General features: G+C 37.6%; 1 protein-coding gene across 2 annotated transcripts in view; it reads left to right on the top strand.

Annotated features, from left to right (window-relative positions):
- DNAH12 (dynein axonemal heavy chain 12) overlaps positions 1-19,663 on the top strand; it is a 231,404-nt gene that overhangs the window by 140,761 nt on the left and 70,980 nt on the right. For both annotated transcript variants that reach the window (XM_027587796.2, XM_027587797.1), the window contains 10 exons: positions 6,458-6,591; positions 8,320-8,482; positions 9,558-9,638; positions 10,199-10,375; positions 12,338-12,469; positions 14,226-14,315; positions 14,804-14,944; positions 16,698-16,939; positions 17,958-18,105; positions 18,393-18,538. In XM_027587796.2, coding sequence (XP_027443597.1) covers positions 6,458-6,591; positions 8,320-8,482; positions 9,558-9,638; positions 10,199-10,375; positions 12,338-12,469; positions 14,226-14,315; positions 14,804-14,944; positions 16,698-16,939; positions 17,958-18,105; positions 18,393-18,538 — 1,454 coding nt within the window. The remainder of the gene's footprint in view (positions 1-6,457; positions 6,592-8,319; positions 8,483-9,557; positions 9,639-10,198; positions 10,376-12,337; positions 12,470-14,225; positions 14,316-14,803; positions 14,945-16,697; positions 16,940-17,957; positions 18,106-18,392; positions 18,539-19,663) is intronic.

Raw genomic sequence — 19,663 nt, 5'->3', positions numbered from 1 at the left:
AAGTATGAAAATAAATTAGTTACATAGAGGAGGAATATATTAAGAGCCAAGATAATGTGTTATGTATATATATAAATATAAACCTACATGTATATATGTGTAAAAATACATATATGTAGATCTATATCTGTCCATATCAATAGCTATATCTATACATATATTTATTATAAGTAATTGGCTTACATGATTATGGAGGCTCACATGTTTGAAGATCTGTAGCCAGCAAGCTGGAGATGCAAGAAAACTAATGGTATAAGTTCCAGTCTGAAGGCCATCAGGCTCGAGAACCAGGAAGAGCTAATGTTCCCATCTGAGTCCAAAGGCAGGAAAAAACCTCAATGTCCCAGCCTGAGAGCAGGCAGAAGGAGTTCCCCTTTATCTGCAGGTGTAGGAGTGTTCAGCGTTTTTGTTCTATTCAGGGCTTCAACTGATTGGATGAGACCCATTCACACTAGGGAGGGCAGCCTGCTTTACTTAGTCTATTGATTTAAATATTAAACACATCCAAAAGCACACCTCATAGAAACATCAAACATAATGTTTGTCCAAATATATGGGCACCCCGTGGCCCCTAGTAAAATTGACACATAAAGTTAACCATCACAAGGGCATAGTATGTGCAAAGGTAGAACAGCAGAGAGGGCATGGCTCATTGGTGTAACTGCAAATAGTTTGGTATAGCTGACTGGCAATGAGGATAGCAGGAGTTAAGCCCGAGTTTTGGGTGGGTGCCAAGTTGTAAGGGAATTTGTAAATGTGCCTATGAATTTGGTTTTATACCAAAGACACTGTGGGGCCTTAACATATATTTAGCTAACATATTTCAAAGGAAAAAATCCAAACACTTGGAGGCTATATGGTGGATGATTTGGAATAGGGCAAAACAAGAGACAGGAAGACCAGCTGGGTGATCATTTCAGTCATGCTAGCAGCAAATGATGAAGGCTGCCTCTTCACTTAACCTTAAGGCAAATTGTCACTGCCTGTGTAAGACTATGAAGTAGGAGTAGTTATGCTCTTGAGAACAGTAGTTCATGGTACCTTCTATTCAATTGTTTTATGTTCACTACAATGTGGACTGTAGATTATAGACTAATTTCTTTTATACCTCTTTTTAAAAAATATTTTATTAATTTATTTTGGAGAGAGTGAGAGAGTGTGCAAGCGGGGTTGGAGAGGTGGGGAAAGGGGTAGGGAGAGAGAGAGCGAATCTGAAACAGATTCCACCCTGAGCACAGAGCCTGATGTGGGGCTCGATCTCATGACATCAAGAGCATGACCTGAGCCCAAACCAAGAGTTGAATGCTTAACTGACTGAGCCACCCAGGTGCCCCTAATTTCTTTCTTTCTTTCTTTCTTTCTTTCTTTCTTTCTTTCTTTCTTTCTTTCTTTCTTTCTTTCTTTCTTTCTTTCTTTCTTTCTTTCTTTCTTTCTTTCTTTCTTTCTCTCTCTCTCTCTCTCTCTCTCTCTCTCTCTTTCTTTCTTTCTTTCTTTCTTTCTTTCTTTCTTTCTTTCTTTCTTTCTTTCTCTTTTTCTTCCTTTCTTCCTTCCTTCCTTTCTTTTTCTTTCTTTCTTTCTTTCTTTCTTTCTTTCTTTCTTTCTTTCTTTCTTTCTTTCTTTCTTTCTTTCTTTCTTTCTTTCTTTTTTAAGATTTTATTTATTTGAGAGAGAGAGAGCACAAGCAGGGGGGAAGGGCAGAGGGAGAGGGGGAAGCAGACTCCCTGCTGAGCAGGGAGCCTGACTCAGGGCTCAATCCCATGGGAATCATGACCTGAGCTGAAGGCAGATGCTTAACCAACTGAGCCACCTAGGTGCCACCCAGGTGCCCCTAATTTCTTTAAAGAAATAAATTTCTGGGGCGCCTGGGTGGCTCAGTTGGTTAAGCTACTGCCTTCGGCTCAGGTCGTGATCCTGGAGTCCCGGGATTGAGTCCCACATCCGGCTTCCTGCTCGGCGGGGAGTCTGCTTCTCCCTCTGACCCTCTTCCCTCTCATGCTTTCTATCTCTCATTCTCTCTCTCTCTCAAATAAATAAATAAAATCTTTAAAAAAATAAATAAATTTCTGGCACTAATTTGTTTTATTCCCTTTTACCTATTTATCAATTGTATGTTTGAAAAACTAGTTTTCTTCCTTTGGAGGACTGTATATATGTTTCAGTGAGTAGATGTTTTAGTGTTTACACAAGAGTAAAAGCTGGGTGGAAACAATTTTGATTTATGTAAATCATATCTTAATATTATATCCATTAAGTGGCCAGAAACCAAAACCAAATAAAATCTGTCCAGGGGCGCCTGGGTGGCTCAGTCGGTTAAGCAGCTGCCTTTGGCTCAGGTCATGATCCCAGGGTCCTGTGATCAAGCCCCGCATCAGACTCCCTGCTCTGCAGGGAGCCTGCTTCTCCCTCCCCCTCTGCCTGCTTCTCTGCCTACTTGTGCTCTCTCTCTCTGTCAAAAATAAATAAAATCTTTAAAAAAAAAAATCTGTCCAACTATAAATTTTTCTTTTGTGAAATCTTATAAATAGAGTTTACTATTTCTGGATATCTTTGTCATAACCATGAGACTTTCTATTCTATTATAAGTGATTCATAGTTGTTGAGAAAATTTTTTAAAAGAGGAAACGGAGTTGCAAACAAATAAGGGAGTTTAAGTGGGTAACAGAGAGGAATAAAGGTTTTACACTGAAGCAATGGGGATGTAGGATCTGTGTCAGAATGATGCTCATGGCATTGTCTGGGGCCTGAGGGTGCGAAACTCAGGAAGTGATTGTAAACCACTGTGTGTCACATAGGTCAGGACAGCATTGACTTTTTGGCTAGATCTTAGTCTCAAAGTAGGGTGTGTACTTACCAGGGGTACCAAAGCAATTCAGATGATAAGGGAAGGATTACTGGAATATTCTTCTTCTTTTTTTTTTTAATAGGCTCCATGCCCAGCGTGGAGCCCAACACGGGACTTTAAGTCACAACCCTGAGATCAAGAGTTGGATGCTTAACAGACTGAGCCACCCAAGTGCCCCTGGAATATTTATTTTTTGTATGAAATATTTTATATGGATTAACATTGACACCCTTACTCAGTTTATATGTCAGGTGGCCGTGGGTCATAGACAGGATGTAAGGTAAGCTGAGGGATCCCTGTGATAAACTGAACATTGAAGATACAATGCAATTATGAGTGGATGTAAGAAAATGGCATAAACCAGAATAAGCTAGCTTGAGCTCTGTTTCAGCCATGTCATGAGGCAGAAGCAATGACTACTTAATCTGATCTGACAGGATATTAGTTAAGACAAATTTAAGAAGGCTATTTAAAATAGGGATTGATACTGACTTGAAACAACAAACCTTATCCCAGGAGTATATCATACAGTGCAATATTAGCTAATGATGGCACTGGCGAGACTGTTGGTTTCCTGTCAACTGCCCTTCTCTACCCACTTCATCCTTGCCTACAGAATTCTGATTTTGTCTGGGAAATCACCCTCCACGTAGCCGTGTATCAGAGAGGTTGATTCCTGGTTGGTCTAAGTCAGTATTGGCGCCCTTGTGCCTCTTGCTATTGATTGGTTTATGCATGAGCCTGTTCATGACCCACTGCTTGCCATGGGTCCTGAGTTCAAGTCTACTGGGGAGCTTTGGGGAATAGTTTTTTCACTATAGGAAGAGTTACATGGTAGGAACAGGGCCTTTTCTGTCTCTCAAGCTTGTTGCTTGAGGATATGATGTCCATAGCTGCAGCAGTCCTCTTGCCATCAAGATGGGACAAGCCCAAGGATAAAATAAATTGAGAATGGTAGAGCAAAAGGATGGAAAGAACTGGATCATTGATGACATGGTTGAGCTTCTAAATTAGACAACTCTGGACAGTACTCCACTTCTAGGCTTATTATATATGATGGTACATCCCTTTTGTGAAGACACAATAAAACTGGTTTCTGTCACTTTGGCCATAAATATTCTAGTTGCCCAGTTAGTTATCAAACCTTCATGATTAGGGCATCTGGGTGGCTCCGTTGGTTGAGCATCTGACTCTTGATCTCAGCTCAGGTCTTGATCTCAGGCTTGTGAGCTCAAGCCCTGAATTAAAAACAAAATAAACAAAAAACCCTTTACAATTAGCAGGATAATTAAAAATGAATCACCCAGAACAGAAAGATAAACCTTTGTGATGCTTTCAGTGATATATAACTCATATGACACTTACACTGTCATTTTACAAAAATTCACTGATCTCAGTAATATTTAGAAGCCTCTTTTGAGGTTTGAAAAATATGTTAGTACAACATGAATACAATCTATTAGTAGATATGCATACACTGGTAGTGTGTGCTTAAAACTTTACTAATGGGGTGCTAGGTCAAAAATGTTTGAATTTCACTAGGATGGAGGACCAGAGACTGAAAAAAAAAAAGATCTTAAAATGAATATTGTCTGATACGAAGGAAAATAATTACAAGCATCTTGTTGAATCTAAATGAAATTTGGAAAATACTCTAATGAGCAAGTAAAGATTAATTGTTCATTTAACATAAATTATTTCATTGAATAAAAATTTGAAATAATTATTGACAGGGGCTGTCTTAGGCACTGAAGATAATGGCGGTGAGAAAATGTCCTTGCTTCATGGATTTTACATTTTAGTGGTCAGGGGAGACAGATGATGAACAAATGAACAAAATAATTATATCGTGTATTAGTAAGTGCTAAGAAGAAAACTCAGGACAAGGAAAAGAGAAATGAGAGAGGGAATGGTGTTTTAGAACGAGTCCTCTGGGAAGACCTTCCTAGTAAGTTGACCTTTGTGTAGAGATGTGAAGGAGAACCACATGCAGATCTAGGTGAGGAGGGTTCTAGTCAGAGGGAATAAAAAGTCCCAAGGCCCAGAGGCAGGAGTACAGTTGCCATATTCCAGGAAAAGCAGAGGAACCCTTTCACTGAGACAAGACTGGAGAAGAAGCAAATTTGGGGAGAAGAAACTCAAAATTTCAGCTCTGGATGTTATAACAGGAATTATGATGGACTGCTAGTAACAGAAACCCAAACTAGGGGCATCTGGATGGTGCAGTCTATTGAGTGTCTGACTCTTGGTCTTGACTCAGGTCATGATCTCAGGGTCCTGAGATTGAGCCCTGTGTTGGGCTCCGCACTCAGTGCGGAGTATGCTTAAGACACTCTCACCCTCTCCCTACCCACTGAGTGTTCTCTCTCTCTCAAATAAATAATTAAATCTTTAATTAATTATTTAATTATTTATAATTAAATAAATCTTAAAAAGAAAAGAAACCTAAACTAAACATATAAAGTTTTTTTTCTCTCAGAGAAAAAATCTGAAGATAAACAGACTGGGCTTTTGTGGCTTAACAAAGTCATCAGAATCTAAGGTTCTTTCTTCTTTATTCTCCTGAGCATGTGGTTTCCACCCTCAAATTCATCTTATGGTCGAAAATGGCTGCTGGATGGGACACCTGGGTGGCTCAGTCGGTTAAGCGTCTGCCTTCTGCTCAGGTCATGATCCCAGAGTCCTGGGATCAAGCCCCGCATCAGGCTCCATGCTCAGTGGGAAGCCTGCTTCTCCCTCCCCCACTCCCCCGCTTGTGTTCCCTCTCTCACTGTCTCTCTCTCTGTCAAACAAATAAATAAAATCTTATAAAAAAATAAAATAAAATGGCTGCTGGAGCTCCAACTTTCACATCTGTGTCCCAGGCAAAAAGTAGAATAATAGAAAATTAGGGCAAAAAGACACACACCAGCTCTATGCAACCCCCCCCTTTTAAAAAGATTTTATTTATTTATTTGACAGAGAGACAGTGAGAGAGGGAACACAAGCAGGGAGAGTGGGAGAGGGAGAAGCAGGCTTCCCGCAGTGGGGAACCTGATGTGGGGCTTGATCCCAGGACCCTGGGATTATGACCTGAGCTGAAGGCAGACGCTTAACAACTGAGCCACCCAGGCACCCCTCTATATAAGCCTTTAAAGAGCCTTCCCTGAGTTCCCCACCCAACAGCTGCCTATATGCTTTTATCTCCTGTGAATTGCAAGGGAATATAGGAAATGTGGTCTTTTATCTGGGCATATTGCTATCCAGAATAAAATTGGGGTTCTAAGGGAAAAGGGCAAATAGGTTTTAGGTGGGCAACTAACAGCCTCTGCCATTGTCATGCTAAATTTGGGGTGTCTGCTTGATGTCCAAGTGGAAGAGTTTAGGAAAGCAGTATAGTATATCCTTGATATGTAAAATATCACTGACCCTTCCTTTATATTGTTATCTTTAATTTTAGTATAAAAATATTTACTAGCTCTTTCCCAGATTTACCTGTGACCTGAGCCCACCCAATTCTATTTTCCCCATTAAGGTTTTAATTTTCTCTACCCCAAATTCTCTCACAGGAAGACACATATATGGTTGGAGTGGAACTACTCAAATTTCTTAAGTTTCTCTTTTTCTTATTTTTAGCCATGGCCCGAAGATGCCCTTGAACTTGTAGCTGTGAAATTCTTAGAAACACTGGAGCTTACTGATATTGAAAGGCGAGAGATAGTTCCAATCTGCAAACACTTTCACACTACTGTTATGGATCTATCAGAAAGGTTAATATTACTAAATTTTAAAATGCCAATAATGCCTTGTATTTTAACATGTCTCTTTTTCTGAAAGCTCAAAATTTCAATAGGATTTCTGTGTCTTCTAAATATTTCTGATCATTTAATTAGTAAGGACCTTGGCTTGCAAGTAATGGAAAACTATTTAATCTAGGTTTAAGAAAAAGGGAGAATTTATGATAAAGATACAGGGGTGTCTCACAAACTTAAGAGAAAGATGACAGCTGGATCACAGATGTGACTGGAAACAGGAGTTAGAAAGTCATCCTAAATCCAGAAATACTTTTCCTCTGTTTCTCATCCTGTTTCTTTCTGGGCATCTGCTTATTTCTCTTTGCAGACTGCATTTTCTTTTTTTTCTTTTTCTATATTCCTTTGATTTTTTTCTAGTTTTATTGAGATATAATTGGTATATAACATTATATAAATTTAAGATGTACAGCATAATGATTTTATATTTGTATATAATGTGAAATGATTACTACAGTAAGTTTAGTTAACATTACCTCTTTTTTTTTCTTGTAATGAGAACTTTTAAGATCTATGCTCTTAGCAAGTTTCAAATACATAATACAGTGTTGTTTATTATAGTCACCATGCTGTACACTACATCCCCAGAACTTATTTACCTTATAATTGGAAGTTGGTACCTTTTGACCACATTCACCCATCCCCCGCCCCACCACCTCCTGCTTCTGCAACCTCCAATTTGTGCTCCATTTCTATGAATTAATTTTTTTTTAGGTTCCATGTATAAATGAGATATGGTATTTTGGCAGACTGAGTTTTCTCCTTCCCATTGCATATGGAGGAGACTGTCTGCCTCTAAACTCTCAGGTTTACTTCTTACAATTTCAGCTCTAGGCAGACTGATGGGCCTTTTCCAGCTCCCTTTGCCAAATTTATTCCAAAATGTGATCAGCCTCATTTGTGTCCAGTGCCCAACCTTGGTCTAATTAGCCATGGTTAAGACAGCAAGTTTCATAGAACAAACATTGCTGATGGGGCATTGGATAGAAATTTTCAGAAAAGCGGAACTGGCTGTGGATAACTCAAAAGTATCTGTTTTACCTCTGTTCATCTCCAAGATCCCCATTTCAAAAGCGCATGAACCCAAGTGCTCACGGTATATCTCCTATCCAGAATCATACAGCCTGGCGGCATGGTTGACTTTGATGGTTGCACCAGCAGTGGGCTCAACCTACTCTGTGTACTTGCCATGAGAAAACATTGCTTCTGTTGTTTCCATGTGTATGTGTAGTAGTCTTACCCTTCTGGTCATACCCCATTCAGCCAACGTGACACACTCTGTGGAAAGAATGATGACTCACCCTTGCTAACCTATCTGCAATGCCCCTTCCTACTATACTTCCCTAGCTTACACAGTATCTTGGGTCTTTTTATAGAGTTAGACCCTCCTGGCTTATGAAACATGTAAAAAGACCTACATCTTTCTTGCTGTTGTTTACCTTTGATACATCTTTGGTGATTTGTGCTTTTTAAACACATCACTACTATTTGATATTTTACAGACAAGAAATCAGGATGTCGTTATGTGTAGAATTCTTAGAATGTTATAAAGTTCAAGTATGCAGCAGCTTCTAAGTAAAATTAACCTTTATTCTTCTAGGTTTGTTGTTGATGCCATGTTGAGTACACCTCTTACTTTGTGCAACTCCTTCCTTAGAGTAAGATAATGCTATCTGTCTGTCTTAGGTTCTTGCAGGAGCTAGGACGACATAATTATGTTACGGCTACTTCTTATCTTGAACTTATTGCCTCATTTCGACAGCTTTTGACTAAGAGGCGGCAAGCTATCATGGAAGCAAAACAACGATATGTGAATGGGCTTGACAAATTAGCTTTTGCTGAGTCTCAGGTAAATTTGATGAGCTTCTCAAAATGGTAACCTATAATGGGAAATATAGGAAATCATAAATAACAAGAGTTATAATTTATGAAGAATATATTATGTGCCAGGCACTGTGTTATGTGCTTCATATGCATTCCTTCAATTTTTCCTCATAACCACTCCATGAGGTAGACACTTTAATGATCCTCATTTTACAGATGAGTAACATGAGTTTTAGAGAAATTCACTAAGTTTCCATACAGACTCAAATACATCTTGTTTTATTCTTAAGTTTTTTATTGTTTATTTTTTATTTTTACTTTTTTAAAGATTTTATTTATTGGCAGAGAGACACAGGGAGAGAGGGAACATAAGCAGAGGGGGTGGGAGAGGGAGAAGCAGGCTTCCCGCCGAGCAGGGAGCCTGATGCGGGGCTCGATCCCAGGACCTCAGGATCCTAATGACTGAGCCACCCAGGCGCCCCTTTTGTTGTTGTTGTTGTTGTTGTTGTTGTTGTTGTTTTTATAGTAGGCCCATGCCCAGAGTGGAACCCAATGCACGGCTTGAACTCACAACCCTGAGAGCAAGACCTAAGCTGAGATCAAGATTTAGATGCTCAACTGACTGAGCCACCCAGGAGCCCCTGTTCTTAAGTTTTTGACATTTGGAGAGAATACAATAAGCCTGGGTTGCCTTTTTTTTATTGTAATAGCTGGTTAAATATAAGATTGTGTGTGTTTTTAATGAGTCAAATGCTAGTGATTCTTACTAGCATTAGTTAAGTAGAAGCAATGCAGATTTGGATGATCCATTTGCATTTTATACCATGGACACCCCAAGCCGCCACCTTCTTTCTGTCTGCACTTCTTCTGTGACAACTACGTTCTCTCACTGCTCTGTCATATACTCAAGGACAGTGAAGTCTTTTGTGAAGAAAACTGACCATGCCCTCATGGTTTTGTTTATCATATAAAGAACTGGAAGGAAAAGTTAAGTTTTTCTGGCCCTGATGCCTTATGATACCTTTAAAGTTTCGATTTTCTGTGTTTAGATTCTGTAGCTTATGTCACTATGAAAACTTAATGGCAAACTGTCTATTTAGGTTGGAGAAATGAAAATGGAGCTTGTCCAATTACAGCCCAAATTGGAGGAAGCTAAAATTGAAAATGCACATATGATGCAGGTAGAGTATCCTGAGTTTTTTTAAATTGATGTCAGAAGACAATTGAAATATGTAAAATTAGCCTTGAAAATACCCCTTAATTTTTTGCCACTACTAGATCTTAGGGACCTTACCCTTTTCTACTAACTGGCTATCTCACTGAGTCCCATGTGAGTTGTGTTGATTTTTTTTAAAGAATTTATTTATTTATTTGGGGGGAGGGGATGGGGGAAGGGGCAGAGGGAGAGAGAATTCTGTGTAGACTCTGCACTGAAGGTGGAGCCCAACACAGGGCTCCATCTCATGACCCCGAGACTATGACCTGATCCAAGATCAAGAGTCGGTTGCCCAGCTGACTGAACCACCCAGGCGTCCCAGTTGTGTTGATTTTGGAGGGAAGTGGGAAGCCCATTATCCAGTTAGGTCACATGTATTTGCATTTCTCCTCATTTTATCCTGGGACCTCCTGCTCTTCAACATGATTTGTTGGGTTCCCTCATTTCCAAACATTCTCTTGTTTCTAGGATGGAGAAAGCAGTAGGATGTTGGAGGAATTGTTTTATTTATTTTTCTTTCTTTAGATTATTGAGATAGAGTCCGCACAAGTGGAAGCAAAAAGAAAGTTCGTGAAATTAGATGAAGAGATAGCCAGTGGCAAGGCTGAAGAAGCCCAAGCTCTGAAAAACGAGTGTGAGAGTGACCTAGCCGAGGCGATTCCAGCCTTGGAAGCAGCGCTGTCTGCCCTGGATACACTCAAGGCAAATGTTTGAATTCGCTACCTTGTGTGTCATCAACAAATTCCACACAGGTCCTTGGTTCATTAGGTGTGGTTCTGTTCCACCAGGTGGTGTTATATCATTTTTGTCCAGTCAAACAAAACTTGCCTCTTCACCGTTCATCTCTAATACATCATTATCCTATATTTTGGCTGTTCATATGTTATTTATAATTTTCATTCAGGATATTCCAGTGGGAAGAGAACAAATGGTCTCCAAGAGGCCCAAGTGGTCCTCCACACGGACGAGGAGTGTGGAGTTAGCTACTTTCCTGCAGCCTCCTGGAGGTGCCTGTACAGAAAAACTTAAAAATCTTTTCCAATACAGATGTGGATGGCAGCTGTCTGCATTACAATGCATTGTATATGACTTTTTCCAGAGTTTTTAGGCAAACCAGAACAACCTCACCAAACAGAGCAGGGGAGACAGCTGCTGTTGACTACAAGAGCCCATTGTAGAAGGCGGTTCAGGATATTCAGACCCCATTGTTTACCCCGTTCCTCATCCTACTAACTTCTCTGTAAGGTTCTTGACAAGACAGTGAGCTCAACCTATGGGTAATTCAGCATCTCACAGGAGCAAACTCTATCTGATTGTCAGTTATATCAGCCTTGTAGTTATAAGGTATATTATTTTAGGGCATTTATATAAACGTCTGGTGCTTTCAATATGCTGTGAGCCAGGAATTTAAAACTCCGAGCTTACTGTTTTCTTCCTGTCTGCTCTCTGGCACATTTAAAAGCCACATGCTACCCAGTGGTCTTTCTTCATTCTCTCCTTAGACATTTATCATAGCAGCTACTCATTCTGGCAAATCCTTGTTTTTAATAGGCACTCCATTTTAGAGGACCACGAGCATTAATTTAAGTAACTTTATCACTGTGTACCATGGACTTTCAGCATTACATCCTCTGAAACTCACAGGATTCTTGATTGCCTTCAAGCCTTACCAGTTCAGATCATTGATATTAGGTTCCCCGCTCATTGAGAGTCTGTTGCTTGTACCCTTCCTGGTATCAGATGCTATATTATATGAAGTAGGCTTCAGTTGCAGAGTAGAGAATTGGCTCTATTTAGTATAAGCAGACAAGGATTCTTTAGGGAATTTTGTAAATGGATTGCACAATTATTGGAAGAGCTGAAGAAACAGATCCTAGGCTGAGCTGCCAGGAATGACTCACAGAGCCAAACTGGAAATAGTCTACCAGAGGAATGATCCTCTGAGTCAGAAGCTTGCAGAGCCATCCCACAGAGCCACACCACCTTTACTGTAATCTATATCAGCAAATGAGAGCCTCACACCCTGCCCATCTCCCCATTTATTCAGTCAGAATTCTGGTATCATTCAAGTGATCTGATGATAGAACCCAGTGACCACCCACAGCTCTAATTTATGGGGAACTAAAATATATAGTTGTTAGCTTTCCAATAATTGCAAAGGATGTCAGAAGGATATTGGAGTAGATAATAAGTGAGTGAATCTATTGTGTCTGTCATAACAATATCCTTTTTAGGAAATAAGTTTAAATTAGGGTCTACCTCTACTTTCATTTTTTTTTTTTTTGCTAAAACTACTATATAAGCAAATATAGAATTAAGTCTTTATCTAAATTAGGGTTCTTAATCTGGGTTCAGTATCTCAGCTTGTTATGTGATTGTATGCAAATTTTTTATATATGTGCAAAAATGTATTTTCTGGAGGATTCATAGCTGTCACCATATTCTCATAAAGATCTATGAACTCCCAAACATTTGAGAACTGTTGGTCTTAATCTGTGCTAAATTTAAATTCTCTTTTATTAATTATTTCATAATTATGCAAGGCCAAAACAATCAAAATTTCAAACAAAAATCGATGCTCCATTATTCTCCAACATTATTTTCTAAATTCCCATTATTTAAAAATAAACTATTCTGAAGATACTTTGTTTTCTTTCAATTTAGCCAGCTGACATTACAATTGTGAAATCAATGAAGAATCCTCCATCTGGTGTTAAATTAGTTATGGCTGCTATTTGTGTCATGAAAGATATAAAGCCAGAAAAAATTTCAGATCCTTCAGGAACTGGAGGCAAGGTAATAACTAGACACAGATTAAAATCATAATCATGAATGTACAGAACACTTTACAGCAACTATTATCAAATTAAATGTCAACTGTATCCAGTCCAGGGAAGAAACATTGTTTTCCAGATTGAATGGATTCAGAATAAAGAATGGAAAACATTATCTACATGTATTCCACGGTAAAGCTAAGGCAGTATAGCATCAGAAAAATGTGGTTCCAGTTGCTTCTATTTCTTTTTCTGTCTGTACAGGTTACCTGCTATCATGGGGTGGGATTGATTGAACACGGAAGTATGTGAGCATTTTCCAGCTAAGATTCTGAAGAACGTGGTAGAAAGAACACCTATGTGGTTATATGAGCGTTCAGAAAATTCTGCTGAGTTAAGCAGTTTAGTGAAGTTGTTAAAAGTATGTGTTCTAGAGACACCTGTGTGGCTCAGTTGGTTGGGCATCTGCCTTCAGCTCGGATCGTGATCCTGGGGTCCTGGGATCCAGCCCCGCATGGGGCTCCTTGCTCGGCGGGGAGCCTGCTTCTCCCTCTGCCTGCTCTTCCCTCTGCTTGTGCTCTCTCTCTGACAAATAAATGAATAAAATCTTAAAAAAAAAAGTATGTGTTCTAGAGCCAGAATGTCTGTATTCAGAAATTCTATCCCACCAGCAGTGTGACCTTAGGCAAGATGCTTAACTTCTGTGGAATTCTGGAGGATTATTATAGTACCTGCCTCACAAAATTAATGTGATGATTAGATTATACATATAGATAGATACATATAGATCATATGTATAGATAGATAAATATAGATTATACATATAGATAGATAATACATATAAAGCTCTTATGTATAAAGCTTTATCAACAGTTCACAATAAATGTTAGCTGTTGTTATGATTATTATTCAAGGCTACATCCCTTAAAAAGAAAAGCCTAGCATCCATCCTAAACTAAATTTATGGACTTAATTTTCTTTTCAGGCTTTTATAGTACCTAGGTTTGAATTCCTGGATTGGAGAATTGAGGTGTGTGTGTGTGTGTGTGTGTGTGTGCATTCTGTCCTTTACTGAGATAATAAATAAATCAGCTCTCACCTTACCAAGTCATTCTCATTTACATATACACACACCCTACCTATTAGGCTTCTGGAATTAGGAAAAAATCTGTTGGGCTACTTATTTAATGTCTTTGCTAGCACAAGTACCATATACTTTATCCTGTAACTGGCAGAGTGATGTGTAATCCTTGTCTTCTTTTTTTATAAGGACACTAATCCCATTCATGACCTAATCATCTCTCCACGACCCAGTTTCCAAATACCAACACACTGGGGATTAGGTTTCAGCATATGAATTTTGTTGGGGGGGATAGAGGACACTTTCAGTCTATAGCACTACTTTTCTGGTTTGAAAGAAGACTAAAGGAAAATAAAACTTGGAAATAATAAAAATACATTTTCTTATATGAAATTCTGATGGTGTTTATGCTAGTTGCTTTTCTTACATTTCCTAAAGAGAAATAATTGCATCATTTGCCTTTCAATGTATAATTTTTTTATAATGAATTCAGTATACAAGTTTATGTTCATATCTTAAATGTTTGATATATTTAGTGCATTCTTGGGGAGAGGAGTCTATTTCCAAAGAGGTATAAGTTGATATTTTGAAAATATATGGTTTCTCTGGATAATATACCTTAAACTTCAAGAAGAAAAATTTATACTGAGCATCTTTAATTGTATGTTTAATAAGTTTCCACAAATTTTATTTATAGATACTAGATTACTGGGGACCTAGCAAAAAACTTCTGGGAGATATGAATTTCTTAAGAGAATTGAGAGAATATGACAAGGACAACATTCCAGTGAGTTTCATTGGATTTTTTCTATACATATATCTTTGCCAAGGTGTATAAGATCTTTAACATTATGCAATATTATATAAAACATAAGATAGTCCATTTTTAGGATTAAAATAATGCAGGCATGTTATATTATTGACTATATTATGAATTCTCATAATGCATAAAACCACTCCTTCATACCATTGAAAGTCATTTAATGAATTACTGTTTTAGTGTATTATTAACTTGAAACAGTTCTCCGTCTTATAATAGTTTCATAAATCTGAAACACAAATGTATGTGAGATAAAAAAGTAGAGTGCACTTTTCCATCCAAACTTGTATTTATTGATTAAGGTTTAATTGTTTTTTTCTCATTTCCACATATTTTCCCAATCGCCAACAGTCTTTTAATTTTTTTTGGAGGAAACATATTGCTTCAATGTCTGTAATCTTTCATCTTATGATTGTATATGTTGAAATTTTAAGATAGAAATGTTTGTTGTATAGGTGACTGTTATGCAGAAGATACGTGGTGAATACCTAACAAACCCTGAATTTGACGCTTCTAAGATTGCTAAAGCTTCCTCTGCAGCTGAGGGTCTGTGCAAGTGGATCATGGCTATGGAAGTGTATGACAGAGTTGCAAAGGTATTTTGAGGATCAACATATTCCTTTTCTATTGAAATGTTCCCAGAAACTAAAATCTATGCCTATATTGACTAATTAAGAAGTTTCTAAAACAGATACCAGAAAGAATGTACCTTGCTGCAGCACAGACATCAGATGTTGGGTACCTAGTAGATGAAGAGAATACTTGTGTGTGATATAACCTGGTCTTGGCTAGTGGTAGTGAGTGGTAGGGTTGTGAGAACAGGGATGAATCGGCCAGACTGACCTATAGCTGTAGAGACTTGGGGCAAAAGCCAAAACTTCAGGGGCAAAGTGGCAAATTAAAAAGTTGATTCGAAGTGTCAGAAGTTAGAAGATCCTGTAGAGTTAAGAGGCAGAGCATGGACAGTTGCTCTGAAGCAATGGCAAGAACCTTTTATGGAGAATAGTTAAAAGCATTTTGTAAATTTAGCTAGCAAAGGACCACAGAAACACTGGCCTTGCCCTCTGCAGAATTCTACTGAGGGAAGCAGGAAATATAAATAAAAAGGCAGATAAAAATACATGGTAGCATGCATGTAGGATAATCTCAGAGTATAGAATAAATGATGAGGCTGTCACAATTGGGAAGATATTCCTAGTAAGGTACATGTGCCTGTAGAGAGGGAGGGATTTTGATTGTTAGTTTTGGGGGAGTAGACTTGTCAGAGAAATAAAATTAATTTTATCTGGAATATTCTTCCATTGAACATCTTGTCCCCTCCCCATCACAGGTTTTGGAACTCTCAACCTAGCTCATGTCCACGTGTCTCACAAGGCATGAAGCAGAGAAGCCAGGGCATTCAGAATCTTTCCTGACTTCCCACTCTACACCTCCACACCGCCATTTTAATTCTGATGCAGCTGCCCCATGTTGTTATGGGAGGGTTGAAGGGAGATATTCAGTAAGGTCTCCTCTGAAGTCAAAAGTAGAAAGTGGAGCTTCCTGCTCTCTATTTATTTAACACATTCCCCTTTCAGGATTTCAGCCCCTGAGGAGAGAAAACAGGACATTTGGTGTCTGATCCCTGCCTCCTCCTTCCCTCTTTGCCATCAGCTTCATTCATGGCAATGAACCAGCAGACTTAGATCTTCCTTCTTTCAAACTGGCATATATTATCTTTGGTCAACTTCTCAATTCTTTCTACCAATGGCTTAAAATACACTCCCTGATCAAGTTGACCAAACCCCATTCTTGATATATTATCAAGGCTTTCTTTCTCTTTGTGATTCTATTATCATAGTCTTAATCACCCCCAAGGCAAATGTATGCTTCAGCCAACTGGGAAGAAGACCACAGACTTGAAAATGCCATACACACACACACACACACAAAGCATATTTGTATATTTGAAGCATTTATAATTTCTGCTACATGTTTTTTCCCCCTCTGTTTTTGGCAACAGTTGAATGGCAACTTCTCATTATTTTGAGACATTTTGCTGTATCTTGTACTGTTTTTGCTACATATTATAACATTTTGTTAGTCTGAAATAATAATCCATTTATAGATGATCATTTGCTACTCCAGAATGTTTTATATATTTTATATGACCTATAAATATATTTTACTTTAGGTAAATAATATGTAAGATTTAAGTCAAAATACTTATTTTGTATAATTTATTATTATAAATAAAAAATATATTTATAATAATAATGAATCACTTTTAACCCATCATATCTATAAAGGATTATTTGGTGTCAGTTTTAAATAGCACACATCCTAGCTGCATTTATTGTTCCCAAACAGGTAGTGGCTCCTAAGAAAGCCCGCTTAACAGAAGCTCAGAAGTCCTTAGCTGAGATAATGGAGCTTCTGAATCAGAAGAGAGCAGAATTGGCAGAAGTAGAACATCATTTGGAAAATTTACAAAGAACATTTATTGAGAAAACTGAGGAAAAGGCTCGTTTAGAAGACCAGGTGGAACTCTGTGCTAAGAAGCTTGAAAGAGCCTCAAAACTAATTGGAGGACTAGGTGGAGAAAAATCAAGGTCAGATTTCTACTTATTTTAACAACATTTAAGAAAGTCAGGCCTGAATATGTTACTTTCTTTGGGTGTTTATTATGATTATTGATTTTTAAGTGTCTGGTTTAGAATGTGGGGCATTCAGCAAGGCACCTGGCCAGGGTTCTCCCAGCAGAATATCAGTGTCAAAGATGGTGTTTGCCACTTGTTTCCAAATTTTTTATAAGGCAAAGGATAATTTTTATTTTAAGTGGTGAGTGTGTGGGTGATCATTGTATAATTCTTTCCAATTTCATGTGTGTTCAAATTTTTTTGTAATAAAATGTTCGCCGGGGGTAGGGGGAGTAGTGGATATATGGCTCATTTTCTTAAAATTCATTTCAAAGAAGATATAACTGGACTGATCTAACAAAAACAGTTAACTTTACCCTAATCTATTTATTTGTAGTGGCCAGCCAGCTATCTCATTTATTAATTATATGTGTTGAGTGAATAGCATGATAAGGTAATAGGCCTTTGACAGTACTTTGCAGTGCAGATTAGGTGGTTTTGAAATGCACTTTTTTATTGTAAAGACTTCATGAAATGGAAAAAATACCAACCTTAGCATGAGTATGGCAGCTGTTATACAACTTAAATGGAATTTTTGGTAATGAATTGCAAATTTTTTTATGTTTTACAAACTAACAATAAATACTGAAACAAATAGCAGGGCCACTAGACCAAATAAATCATCCTGGAGAAAATTATTAGACAAACTGCCGGCGTGTTTTTGTTTTTGTTCTTGCTTATTCCCAAGGGTCAAGTTCTGCAAGAAATGCCTAGTGATCTAATAATGAAAGATGGATTGTCATTCATATAGCATAGATATATTATAGCATGTCAGTGCTAGAAGGGACCCAACCTCCTCATTTTATAGATAAGAGTCCAACATTTCATGGCTTTTTGTTATAGAATTTGGACTAGAATTCCCTTACCCTTTCTATTACTGTCTTCCATCATTCTCTCTGGTGAGGTTATTTTTCCTTTGGTTAATCTACAGATGGTCTCAGGCTGCAGATGACCTTCAGATAATTTATGAAAATTTGACTGGTGATGTCTTAGTCTCAGCAGGAGTAATAGCCTATCTTGGTGCTTTCACTTCTGGCTTTCGGCAAAAATGTACAGAAAATTGGAGCATGTTGTGCAAGGTAATAGTTTTATATTTCATAAGTTTCCTTTTGAACATTCAAAGTATGTTTTGGGGTATTATGGAGGAAAAGATGGTAATAAGGATGAAGAAGAGAAGAAATAGCTTAAAGTGTGGGATCTTGTTTTTTCTTCTTGTTTGATCAGTAAAATACTTCTACAGTCCAACTTTCAATTCAGTTTTTTCTATTTTTTAGAGTTATTAAGTAATATCTAATGACAAATCAATAATTTAAAAAACATTTCAACAAGATAAAAAAAACATTAGATATTTGTTTATTTCTTACAGGAGAAAAAAATCCCATGTTCAGAAGAGTTCTCATTGAGTAAGACTCTGGGTGATCCAGTAAAAATTAGAGCTTGGAATATTGCTGGATTGCCAACAGATACTTTCTCCATAGATAATGGAGTGATTGTTAATAACTCCAGGCGCTGGTAAGGAACATAAAGTATTTTTCAATTATTTTATCTGAAAGTATTTAAACATAGAGAAAAGTTGACAGGACTTTAGAGTAAGCACCCACATACCTACCACCTCCCAGATTCTGCAATTAACATTTTATTATTCTTGCTGCCTTATCACATACTTATCCATCCTTCTATCCATCTGTCAACTCATCCTTTTTATACATTGCAACATAAGTTGCAGATATGTTTATACTTTCCCCCAAATGCTTCAGCATGCATATCATTAAGTTGTTTTTGTTTGGTTGGTTTTTTTCTTTTGATGTAAAATTTATGTACAATGAAATACACAAGAGGTAAAGCATACCATTCATGAGTTCCAACAAAAGTGTACACTTGAATCAGATACAGAACATGACTAACATCCAGGAAGTTCTCTTATGCCCCTTCCCAGTAAATCCTCATTGTTACCCCACAGTAGGAAATTACTACTCTGATTATTTTCCACCACAGGTTAGTTTTGCCTATTCTGGAACTTCATATAAACAGAATCGTACTGTGTATACTCTTTTGTGTAAGGCTTCTTCCACAAAGCATAACATTCCTATTTTTTGTGGCTGAGTGATATTCCAACGTATGGCATGTATACATTCTCCTATTGATGGACACCGGGGCTCTTTCCGGCCCGAATAGTTTTTGGCTATTCACTGTATTTATTTTAACTAGGTATTTCTACCTGTTTTTAAGATACTATAACTTGATAATTTATGCAATTTCATGGATATCTTTTTGAATTACTATCATTGATAGCATGATAACTATATGAACTTTGCAAATGGTTTTATTATCCTTTTATTTATATCACTTTAAAAAGCTTGGACAATTAAAAAAATGAAAAAATAAAAAGCTTGGACAATTATTCTTATCTGATAAATCATTTCCTGTAAATGATTATCCATGTTGTCATTTAATTTTAAGTCTTTTCATTGGACTTTATCTCAAACATACTATGATAAATATTGTTGAGCTCTTATAGTTATGAGGTACCACTGTAAGTGCCCTATAGTCTCAAAAATTCCTATGAGTTAGACGTTATTATTATTCCATTTTACAGATGAGGAAATTGAGGCCAGGAGTGATTTAATAATTTGAAAT

Source organism: Zalophus californianus, chromosome 1, assembly GCF_009762305.2.
Source record: "Zalophus californianus isolate mZalCal1 chromosome 1, mZalCal1.pri.v2, whole genome shotgun sequence".
In the NCBI taxonomy this organism is placed as follows: Eukaryota; Metazoa; Chordata; class Mammalia; order Carnivora; family Otariidae; genus Zalophus; species Zalophus californianus.
Note: the sequence above shows the minus strand (reverse complement) of the source record. Positions and strands in the feature narration are given on the sequence as shown.